Source organism: Mus caroli, chromosome 6 (assembly GCF_900094665.2).
Source record: "Mus caroli chromosome 6, CAROLI_EIJ_v1.1, whole genome shotgun sequence".
Classification (NCBI taxonomy): domain Eukaryota; kingdom Metazoa; phylum Chordata; class Mammalia; order Rodentia; family Muridae; genus Mus; species Mus caroli.
In genome coordinates this window covers 102316290-102328662 of record NC_034575.1, presented here as the reverse complement: position 1 = coordinate 102328662, position 12373 = coordinate 102316290, and the positions used below count along the sequence as shown (strand labels likewise).

The following is a 12373-nucleotide window of genomic DNA, read 5'->3' as shown; positions in this document are numbered from 1 at the left end:
TCTAGACCTGAATTGTCCTCTTACTAGCTAGAAAAATACCTTAACTTATTACAATGGCTCATGCAGCTGTTTTTAACTCGATCATAAAAGGCATCAATATTGTATATGCTATTAAAGGGGATACATCTGGGACATTTGCGTTCTGGTTTTAACATTGGATAAACTGAGTTCTGAGGATATAAAAGTGACTTAGCCAAGGTCAGAGTGACTCGGGGACATAAGGCTGAGTGATATGTGTTAGGCTGAACTCCTGCTCTTCCCCTGTACAAGCTGGGAAACCCAGTCTACTATCCTTCCCTGACCCCCACCCGCAGAGTGAAAACTCCACCGCCCTCTTGGAGAAAACTCCGGGCTAACATGTCAGCGTTTCCTGGAACCCACCCAAGAGTGGCTGCCAGGGGTTCATTCAGTTTTTAACTAGGTATGGGCAACAAACCCATCTCCTAACCGACAAGTAATCACTCCTCACCAAAACTCCATAAAGTCACGTTGCTTTAGCCTAGATGTTTGACTTCACTGACCTCCACCTGTGAGACCAGCGAACTCCCCTTAGAGCTGCCTCCTGATAACCATGCCTTTACCTACTTTTAATCTGGTCTAATCTGGCCTATGTGTTGGTCACGGTAGGAAATGCCTATCAGATCCAGTTACCATTCCAACGTGTTTTCAGGTTGTGAATTTTTTTTAATACAGCATTTTTTCTTGGGGTAAAATGTCTTCAAACCTCAGATTCATTCGTTTACTTTTTTTTTTCCTTCCTCTTATTCTCTGCCTACTACCACTACTTCCTTCTTTAGATATCTTTTGTCATTTCATTATTTTCCCAATTTTCTTTTCTTCAGTGAAAACGTGTTAGAAATATATTGTATACACTCATGAAATTTGAAAAAAATCCAGCCACAATTCCAGTGCTAGAACAATTCTCTTTCTTTTAGCATTTTGTAATTGTTTTTACCATACATTGATCAATTTTTCTCTTAGTGAAGCCATTATGACTAGGCTAGTTTATATACTGACAGTTTTATTTTCCAGGTGATTATCAGCCTTTTTTGTCCTTGCAAATCTTTGCTTCATACTGATACATGTAAATTTGGGGCTATATCCGAGGGCTACTGAAATCGTTTTAAAAATCAGCTATATTCCAACGACCCCTGGAACAGTCCATACAAAAGAGGATGCTGTATAAAGACGTGTTTGCTCCAAGTGGACACTAAAAACACAGACTTGGGTTTCCCACCTGTCAAAACGTCTTTGTGGCTGAGAAGGGAGCTGTGTAACTTGTGTAGGGGCAGTGGGTCACGGATAGCATTGGGTTTCTTGTCCTCCTTAGAAATGGTCATCTTCAGATGGCTCCGCTGTGCCGCTCTCGGCTCGCCTCGTTGGAGCCGCCAGGGGGCGCTGTGGCCCGGGAGCGTGGCGGCGGCGTAACGCAGACCCTCCCCCTGCGTCCCGGCACCGCCCTTTCCCAGGCTCCTTTGCGGGTAAACAGACATGGCCGGCGAGGGAGATCACCAGGACGCTGCGCACAACATGGGAAACCACCTGCCGCTTCTGCCTGGTAACCTCCGGGACGGGCGCTTGGCCGTGGGTGGAGACCGAGGCCCGGGGCCGATCCCGCAGGGAGGACGGGGACAGCTACTCGGGCGCAGCGGCCGGTGGGGAGCCTCTCGTGTGAGCCTCGCCCTCCGCAGCTCTGCGCTTTCCTGCCGGCCTGTTTCCTGGGCTGTCGGGGATGTTGGGGCGACGGACTTTGGTTTCCTAGATCAGGGACCCCCATTCCTTACCATCTTTCTCCCAAGCCGGCCTCCCTGAAAATGTTGTGGGAGTAGGCGAAGTTGGGAACCGGGTGACATTAGCAGCCGTTACTTTTCCTGCTCGTCTGCCTTCTCATAAGACAGCTAACATGCAGTGGGCACTTGCACGTCGTGGGCCCCGCAGTGAATGCTTTGCATGCATTTCTGCTTTTATTATTACACCTGTCATCTGTCCAGAACCTTGCTTATGGAGGAGAAACTTATCGACCGGTTGTTAAATGTATACCATGCAGTGACGTGGAAGGTCACACAGTTGCAGATAGGGCTCCGCGGTGTACTGATCTGCCACCACAGCTGGTATCTCTTAGCTATCTCTCTGTGGAGGTAGTTATTTAGTGGTTTTTCTCAGGTTTGCAAATAATATGCCTACTTTTAGGATACTCAAGAGAACGGTATTACCGATTTCTCCTGCTTACTTTATGGTTTTATGGCTTATGACAACTTATGTTGCAGTATTGAACGCTGAAAGTGGATGAACTTCGAATGCTGTAGCAACACAGACTATTGCCAGAGCCTTTTGGTTGTAGTTATAAGCCATGCAGTCGGTTAACCTTTGTTTGTAGGAAAAACGTCACTCCGCTACTTTTGGGAGGTTCACAGTTAGGATAAGGCTATTGAGAATAATTACAATCGCAGGTGCAGTTCATTTAGAGCCATATAAGCAACTGCTGCTGGGTGTTCTGGGTTTGTGTTTCTTTGCAGGATTGAATACCAGGCACTCCCAAATCCTCTGAGCTATGTCTCCAACTCCTGCTGTGATTTTCATGGGTAGGGATTATTGTGGGTTTTGAAAATCTTGTGATGGAGATTCACTTAGGATTCTTTTGTGGACTAGGTTAGTCCTACATTGTTGAAAACGTGCATCCTTAGTCATTTCAGTTAGGAACTTTTGTGGGGGGGGGGCGGGTAAAGAAATAATTTCAGGTTTCAGTTTGTTGCCTCAGAAGGTGTGCTTCAGGTGTGAATGTGTTCCTTGGTGGTAGTGTAGACAGAAGAAGAAATGCTGGGTGCAGGGCCAGTGCATAGAGAGCACCTTTTCTGTAAGCCACTGGTTATTGAGCTGTACTCGCTGCAGTTCATAAAGGTGATCATCTTTCAGCAGAAGAGATTTCAGGGACAGCAGCTCCACTGTGAATGGAGCAGACATTCTGGGAGAGTGGTGGAGTAGGAGGGTGCTCCCCCGCCGTTGGCATTCATCAGGTGCTCCTGTGTGAGCCACCGGGAGCTCTGAAAAGTCTGTATTTTCTCAATTTGAAAATATTAGAAGGAAGAGGGTCACAGGTGTTGTAGATATAGAATAGTGGGTTTCCAAATTATAAGAGTTTTATTTCTGGAGACACTTTGGCTTGTCCCCTGAATTCATGTAGTGTATCTTGCTTTGAAAAGTGATCATCCTTAACAGCTAAGGGAATTGCTTAACATTTTAGGTGTGAAGAATCCATATTGGACAAATTAAGTGTTCAGAGAAAAACATAACCAAGTTGGAGAAGTTAAGTATAGCCTTGTTCATGAGCAAATTCTTTTAAAGAATAAACATAGGAAATTTCAGGTGTATTAGCCCTGAAGCTAATAGCAGGTACTTTAAAGTTGAAGAAGAGAATGGGTCTCTCCAAATGTCAAGTAAAATCTAGATTCTCGGAGTTGTAGATGAAAAAATTAAATTCAGAATGTTTTTCTTATTTTAGCTTCGTCTTTATCTCTAGATAAACTTCCCTATTGTCAATAAAATCATGTTTAGAAATGTTAAATATAAACTGTCTGCATACCACTTGAATTATGTTCTTCTCTTTGACCATCCTTATATCTAGGAATTTATAATAAAAATAAAGTAAAATCTTCATGTTTTTTCATAAGAACATACTTTCAGGTAGTTTGTTGTAAATAATAATTTTCATAAATGGAAAAGCTGACCAATTTGTAATGAAACCTTATGCATTTTAAAACTTCTTGGAGGTATTTAAAAACATATGAACAGAAATGAGACTTAGTTTAGGCCATTGTTTCCCAACCTTGAGACTGTCACCCTTTGAGCCTGGAAAACCCCTTGCTATGTTGCAGCACAGTGTGTGTAAGAGTATGCCTAGACAACTCCCAAGTCTGCATTACCAGGGTTTTTATAGTTGTGACAGCCAAAGATATCTTCAGACAGTTCTAAACATTACAAGGAACAAAGTCATCGAGTTGGAAATGTTCCCATAGTTGGCAGGAAAAGAACAGCTCACACTTGATAGAGCACCACTTCTAGAAAGTAGTGCTGTGGTTTGTTTCTTCAGACTTTCATCTCTGCCCATGGCAGCAGCATGTTATCAGGTGGATCAGCTTAGCTTTCATTTCATTTCAAAAAAAAAAAAAAAAATACAGGTAGAGTTCTTAAGATATCTCCTTTTGCCAGGCAGTGGTGGTGCACTCCTTTAATCCCAGCACTTGGGAGGCAGAGGCAGGCAGATTTCTGAGTTCGAGGCCAGCCTGGTCTACAGAGTGAGTTCCAGGACAGCCAGGGCTACATAGAGAAACCCTATCTCCAAAAACTCGAAAAACAGAAAAAAAAAAAAATCTCCTTTAAAATGTATTTTCTTTGGGCCAACTTTATTTTTAAATTGAGAATGACAAAGCAATGTTTTATGAAAAATAATTGCAAACATTTTTAGTATGATGGTGAAAGCCAGGAGAGCAGCCACTAGGAAAGTGGTGCCCTGAGCCAGGTTTTAATGGTACTTTTTCCCAGTTTCATTTACAGATCTTTCTCGCCTGCTTGTCTCTTCCTTGCTTTATTTTTCACAGAGAAACTTTGTAGCTAAAGTCTGAAAGAACCTCGGAGATTACTTTGTTCAAGCCTTCATTGTTTTTTTTTTTTTTTCAAATGAAGAAGCTAAGTTTTAATCAATTGGAATTCATTATGTAAGGTGTCAGAATTAGTAGTGATGGAGAAGATAAAACTCATCCATGCAGGACATTGGCCTAATTCAGCCATATCACTCATTAGGCTGGACCTAGTAATCTGCTTTCTAACAGTGTGGTGTAACTGTGGGGGAGGGGGTGAGGTGGTTTACAGTGAAGGAAGCTGGTGGCTGTTTCTGACCAGAAATCAAGGGGCACATCAGCCCCTAGGTTAGGCTGACTCTATGTACCCTTGATGTGAGGTGAGGAAGTGGCGCTCTCCCCAGCAGAACTCTGAGAATGACATCTATTCCCTATTGAGGGATGCTGTGTAAAGTCCTGATAAGGAAGACAGAACAGCCAGCATGTGCGTACCATAGGCAGCAAAGGAGCCATACCTAAATATAACATGGTGTCCTGGAGAGGTAACAGGAAGTGGAGAATAGCTGAAAATCAAAGGCAATCCAAATAAGATAAGGAATTTAGTTAACAGTAATGTGCCAATATCGATGTCTTAGTTGTCACAAGAATACCAGATGTGTGGACCACGCTAACAATGGAGGAAGATAGTCTTGGCATGCTAGAATTCTATTTTTTCCAACATTCCAGTAAATCTTAAAGTGTCCTAAAATAGATGATTGTTAAAAACAGGGAAAAAAGAAAGGAAAAGAAAAGAAAGGAAAAGGCGCCATGGCAGAAAGAGCACAGACCCAGCCTCTGCCGCTGTCTCTGCACAGCTTTCTTTTTAAGAGTGTCTTTCTTCAATTCAGGGTGTGTGAATGGAAACAGAACTGACTTCCTTTTTTCTTTCTTCTTTTTTTTTTTTTAAATGAATCTCATTTTTCCCCTCTATTATTCTCCTTTAGCAGACAGTGAAGATGAAGATGATGAAATTGAAATGGAAGTTGAAGACCAAGATAGTAAAGAAGCCAGAAAACCGAATATCATAAACTTTGACACCAGTCTGCCAACCTCACATACAGTATGTCATTTAGTCATTGAGCAAATACAGTATGTGGACGTTTATCTGTGGCTGGAATTTCCTAAGTGCAGGGTGCCACACTAGAGGACCAGTGCAGGTGACTGCCTAGAGGATTCCTGCATCGTAGCTGACCCTAGAATTCGTGGATGAGAACAGACTTAATTTCCAGTGCATAAGCATGTAATTTTAGAAATGGAAGCAGTGTCATACTATATCCTCATGTGATTCTTGACTATTTTCTAATTTGTAAGCTAATATGTACACATTAAAGCTAACACATAGCTTTAATGTTTAAACTTATCTTGGGTGCGACTCTTTGAGGAATTGTCTTCCTCTGAAGGGTTCTGCGAGTAAGTGAGCCATTAAGTGTTCTTAGTGTTGTTTCAGAACTGTTGGGATGTGGGGCGGTAAAAAATTCTGTCCTATGCTTTGTCAGTTTTGGACATAGAGGAGATTTGGTGAAAATATTTTGAATTACAAAATAATGATCGATTCTTGATAAAAATTGGGAGTTCTAATAGGAAATACTAGATGAAAAATTAGAGTTTGATGGAGGCATGCTTATATAACAGATTATTTAAGTAAACATGTGCTCTGTTTAGTCTTTTCCTCTGCTTTATTCTTTAGTAGGTTGAGGTGTAGTAAGTGTGTGTCTTGACTCTGTGCTCTTGAGTAGTACCTGGGAGCTGATATGGAGGAGTTCCACGGGAGGACTTTGCATGACGACGACAGCTGCCAGGTGATCCCAGTCCTTCCTGAGGTGATGATGATCCTGATTCCTGGGCAGACACTCCCACTGCAGCTCTCTCACCCACAAGAAGTCAGCATGGTGCGGAACTTAATCCAGAAAGACAGGACCTTTGCAGTCCTTGCATACAGGTAAGAGATTAGACAGATCTGCTTACCACCCTGCCAAAGTCAGTGCGGCAGCCAAAGCCAACGGGAATTTGCAGATACTGGACAGGAGTGTGAAGCAAACGGTCTTGTGTCACATTTTCAGTGTTTCGCTGTTTTCACAGTGTAGCTGTGTTTGGCTCTTGAAAAACTTCCACTCACTTAATGGAAAACCTGCCTGTTCAGAACTGTCTTTATTTAAAAATAGCTAAGTTTGAAATGTTTTAAATAAAGGTTACTTTTCTCTTTCAGAACTCACAAGTTGTACCAGTATAAAACCATAGTTAAGTGAAGCTATTCTCCAGTAGCCTGTGGCAAATGAGGGCACCGTGGTGGAGGCAGGAAATCACCCCCGCTGACCCTCCCCCGAAACAGTCGCAGCACTGCTAATTAGTGCGACCATCATTACCCACCAAAGTGAAAGAATGCTCACTTTGTGAAATAAGGATTTAAAACTTCTTAGCACTGGGTTATCTCAATGAAGCCTAAAAGTCTACCTTTATTTTAAAATGCGCTGTTTGCCTTCTGGGGCCTTGTGTGTTAGCTTCCTAGTGTGGCTTGGCTGCTGTAATTGTCACAGTGTTTGCCCAATCGCTTTTGCCAGCTTTACATAATTATGAGCCAAAGCTGAAAACTCTGTCCATTTTTGTCTTGGAAGTAATGTACAAGAAAGGGAAGCACAGTTTGGAACAACAGCGGAGATCTATGCGTATCGAGAAGAGCAGGAGTTTGGAATTGAAGTAGTGAAAGTGAAAGCAATCGGAAGGCAGCGGTTCAAGGTCCTCGAACTTCGAACACAGTCAGATGGGTAAGGAGCACTGAACGTCTTACAGGGAGATGATGGTCTTGGCTGACTTACTATTTATAACTTACTGATTATGTTTGAGCTTTATTACTTGTTCTCTTCGCCTGCTAAGGTGAAAGCCCGTACATAGTTCCAATGCTGATGTTTAGCAGTCACCTGTCAAGTGTAAAACAACTGTAGATGCTTCATTCTCACCTCTCAGTCCAGGGTGACTTAATGTGGGGTAAGGCTGTGGCAATGTAATGCCACTCCAGGTTGGAGAACAGTAATACAGGTAGGAATGCTGGGGGAAAGGCTTTGGAATTGAAGAGCTCTCTGTGCATAGAGAGTAGAAGGCAAAGCTGTAATCAGTCAGCATGCGCAGCAGGAGAGGTGTGGCATTGGCCGCATTATGGAGCTGCTTGAAAGTCACACTGAGTAAGTACACTGGCCAACTGCTGCACCGTAGCTGCGCCAGCCGTGAAGATGCTTGCTTGTTTGCAGTGTGAGTTGCGTATCATCCCAAGATGTCCTTTATATGAGTAATGTAGAAATGCTGTTGTCTGCATTGTGTGAAGCTTAGAAGTTCCCTGGGGATAGTAACGTAGTTAACGTAGCTTTTCATATGTTCAGGAAGTATGTCTTTGTTTCTCCTTTCCTACCAAATTCTGCTAACTTGGCCCATCTTCTTAAGAAGGAATGAATTAGAAGCAAGCATTTGTCTTACCCGGTGTCATGTCTTGTCTCTGGCACACAGGAAGCACCTGTTAGGTCTTAGGAGACAGCCTTTGGGTTCTACCTGTTTCTGGGGAATCATTCACTAGTGTGTGGTCAGAATTGAACGTTCTGTTAGACTTCTTTATTCCATGTGGTATCTGAGCACCAGAAGGTTGGAAGGTTTTTTAGGAATCAACAAGAAAAGCTGCAGGAGGACAGGATTTATTGTTGGTAATGCTCATACTGTAAACTGTTGTGAATATTGAGTAACAAAAGTATACAAGGCAGGCAGGGATTTGGGACAAGAAATTGTATAGGGTGTGCAGACTTGAGTGGCTTGGTTTTTTCTTGATCCTTCTCTAGACCATTTTATTATACAAATTCAAAACCTTCCTGAAGCTCCATGCCTAAGTCCCTCCTTAGACAAGCTGCTGGGGAAGTGACTGAGATGAGACTCTTGTGGGCCACGCTTGGGTTAGCGCTGCGTGAAGGAGAAGTGCTCGGAGTCTATCCTGCAGTGACTGACTGACTGCTTTCTTACTGTGCATTTCCTTGACACTAACAAATTTTAATTTACTTCTTGATAAAGATTGGTTATCATTGAATATTACTTTCTAGAAGCTAGAAAATAAACTGACTTGGGAGATAGTATATTTCTGTGTGTGACTTCAGTAATTACTGTGCGCAACTCTAAAGCATAAGCTGGAAGTAGTCACTGTCAGAAAGTAGAGCATGAAGCATGGCTAGAATCCAGTGAAGGCTGATGCCACACTGACAGGTGGACAGGCCTTGGAAAGGAGAAGTGTTTCTAGTGTTCCATTTTCTACTATGTATTAAGGTCTCTCAGAAAGATGGGTCTCAGCTGAAAGGCCCTCTGGAATAAGATTTCTTTGCCCCCACTTCCTTGCTGGTCCACTGTCACTTAAAATAGTCAAGGGCTGCACACCATGAAGCTGGTCTAGGGCAGCCTCTGCTTTTGGCAAGTGAATAAGCGTAAGGATCAGAGAGCTTACTTGCCCAGAATTATACAAGTAAATAAGAAATAGCTGACTTGTTCCACATTCTGACTTTCAAACTAGCTTTTGACCATTATACCAGAGTACATTAGACATTGGAAATTTAACCCTAATAGATCTGTAGTTTAAGATTCAATTTCTGTTTTTGTTTTTAACCTAAATTACACTTCATATATGAAAAGCAGTGTTACCTTCTAGCCTTTCCTTTGAAAAGTCTGTTTTTCAAATATGTACATATACATACACACACACACATATATATATATGTNTATATATATACACACATACATACATACACACACATACATACACATGCACACATATATACACATACATACACACACACATATACACACATACATACACACACACATATATATACACATACACACACACATATATACACATACATACATACACACATACATACATACACACACACACACACATATACACATACATACATACACACACACACATATATACACATACATACATACACACATACATACATACACACACACACACACATATACACATACATACATACACACACACACATATATACACATACATACACACACACACACATATATACACACACACACACACACATATACACACACACACACACATATATACACATACACACACACATATACACACACACACACACTTTTTTAAAAGTAAGAAATAGAAGGGTGTATTTGACTCAGGACTCTTCAGAAACTGTTTCTTAGAAGTATACAGAAAAAGAGAAATTCATATTCTGCTGGAATTATAAGATTTCTTATCTGTCATATCTGAGATAAGTAATTTGTAGTTAAAAGAGTTTGAACTATATATCATAAACACTTTAAGTAAAAATTAAAATAGTGTAACATTTGGTTTTGAAGAGACAGGGTTGCAGATCCACTGGGATGTAGGTAGATGCTCCAGCACTTTCTTTATACATTAACCATCTACACTTGTGTCCTTGTTGCAAGCATGATAAAAATAGTCCCTAGTCGGTGTGAATGCAAAGTCCTAAAGTTTTCAGATTTTCCTCAATTTCACTTGCTTTTATAACCTTTGTTATAAAACGATGTTACTATAGTCACAAAGTAACTGTCATAAACACATTAGGGAAATCCAGCAGACACACACACATGCGCAGACACATAGGCACGCACCACAGACATGTTGAATAAAGACCAAGAAGACTCACTTCGTCTCCAATTTTGAAAGCTGGTGCTGCAAACATAGAGAATGTTGATTCCACAGTGTCTTTGGTACAATAATTTTTTTTTTTTTTTTAGGAACCGTGTGTGTGTGTGTGTGTGTGTGTGTGTGTGTGTGTGTGTGTGTGTGTGGTACATTTGTAATGCTGTAGTCTTAACTGTCCAGAGTTTGTGTGGGTTTTGTCCATTCTTTCTCTGTTTTTGCTCTCTGGATAGTAATAACAAAGAGTTTGTGAAGCCCACAGTGTAGAGATTAGGGGATAGAAAGTTGTATTATCTAAGATTATCCAAAAAATTAGATGTGTCAAGATAATCTGTAGCCTGTATGATGTTTTTAAAATAAATTTTGCTTCATTTGTGCCTGCATATTTATCTAAAATATATAATCTCTTGATTCTAATTCTGAGACTGAAATCCATATTTAAGTTACCTCATGCTTTATATTAAGATTTATTAAAATTGTGTTGAGAATTTCTTGTATATATTTATGTGTTACCATTTGGTCAATTTGTTTAATAAGGGGAACTTGAGCAAATCTTAATATTTAAAATTATTCTGTGTGGAGAAACTTATAGTTTAACTTAGTGTATCTTAAAAATGAACAACATACTTGATTCTCTTTATTTTAGAATCCAGCAAGCTAAAGTGCAAATTTTGCCAGAGTGTGTGTTGCCGTCAACCATGTCTGCAGTTCAGTTAGAATCACTCAATAAGTGCCAGATATTTCCTTCAAAACCCATCTCTTGGGAAGACCAGTATTCATGTAAATGGTGGCAGAAATACCAGAAGGTGAGATGCTAATTTCTTATGTGTCTTCTAGAACTGAAGACAAATTGCTTTTAAAAAGTCACAACTCTCGTGACATTCTGTTGACACTGTAGCTCCCTTGATCATAGATGGATTTAAAAATAATTCGCCGGCCGTTATTTATGAAAAGTAGCTTACAGTAGTGGTAAAATGTTACACAATTATAAAACGTTTTTGATTTTATGCCTGTCATGCATGTATTACTGGCCTGTGGCTCTTAGTTTCCATAGGAGCTCTGATCACGTATTTGGCTTTGAGTTAAGTGCTGCATTGAGGAAGGGACAGAGTTGTTTGGGCTGGCATTCAGTGGCAGTAGAAAGGATTGTTGTCCTGGGGCTTTTCAGAGGAAAGATTCTTATCAGTTATTTTTCTCCATGCTTCCTACCACCCAGAAATTGATGTGAGTTTAAGGAATTGCTTCTTTGCTGCAGGAGTGTAGCTCAGTGGTTGAGGTCTTGCCTAGCATGTTCAAGACCCTACATTTGCTCTCAGCTGAGGAGACGCAACTATATTTGCTTCGGCATTACTCATGCATTTCTTTGGCTAAATGATTTCACCTCTTAGGACCAAAGTGAAAGCTCTTCTGCCTCATTTCACTGTAGGTGGTCGTGTAAATACAGCCTTAGGTACAAACACGTTTCCGCAATTTATGATTTCCCCAAAACTCAAAAATGTGCTCATTTGTAAGTTTAGAATAAATTGGGTTTTTTTGTTGTTGTTTTGGTTTTTTTTTAGTACTTTGTAAAAGTTCAAAAGTGTTATTTCCATTATAAACATCAAAGTCCTTACTCTTTGTTAAGTTAGAGTAGGCAGGCTTTACATTTTGATGTGAGTAGCATGGTATCCTAGACTGATATGAATTAATATTTTTGTGACAAGAATCTCATTTTCTTTTCACTGTTCAATCACATTTAGTCTTTAGTTTCTAGAGAGGTTGTGTTTGATGGTCTCATAACTGTTAGGGTGTACAGTTAATTTTCCTTTCTTGTTCTCCATTCTGTTAGCCATTCATGAATAGTATGGCATGCTTTAGTTAGTGTTTCTAAGAAGTATTAATTAGACTTCTTAAACACGAGCAGAAAGGATAATGAAAGTAATATATTTTGAAGCTTTGACATTGTTATTGCCTTACGTTGAAGGCAGCTTTCAGTCAGTCTATCTACAAAGTACTTCCTTTTCCAAACTGCGCATAGAGACTTTAAATGTATCTACCCCTATTTATCAATACAACAGCAGGGAATTATGTTCACAATGCTTTTGAA

General features: G+C 40.6%; 1 protein-coding gene across 3 annotated transcripts in view; it reads left to right on the top strand.

The window, feature by feature from the left end:
• The first annotated feature begins 1472 nt into the window (after positions 1 to 1472).
• Crbn (cereblon) overlaps positions 1473 to 12373 on the top strand; it is a 22126-nt gene continuing 11225 nt past the window's right edge. Inside the window, exons 1-5 of one of the 3 annotated variants that reach the window (XM_021164369.2) lie at positions 1473 to 1558; positions 5561 to 5673; positions 6350 to 6552; positions 7226 to 7375; positions 10934 to 11093. In XM_021164369.2, the coding sequence (XP_021020028.1) occupies positions 1492 to 1558; positions 5561 to 5673; positions 6350 to 6552; positions 7226 to 7375; positions 10934 to 11093 (693 nt within the window). In that variant the 5' untranslated portion in view covers positions 1473 to 1491. Of the gene's footprint in view, positions 1559 to 3229; positions 3305 to 5557; positions 5674 to 6349; positions 6553 to 7225; positions 7376 to 10933; positions 11094 to 12373 lie in introns of those variants that run through there. The other 2 variants (XM_021164368.2, XM_029478428.1) reach the window with 2 other exon arrangements.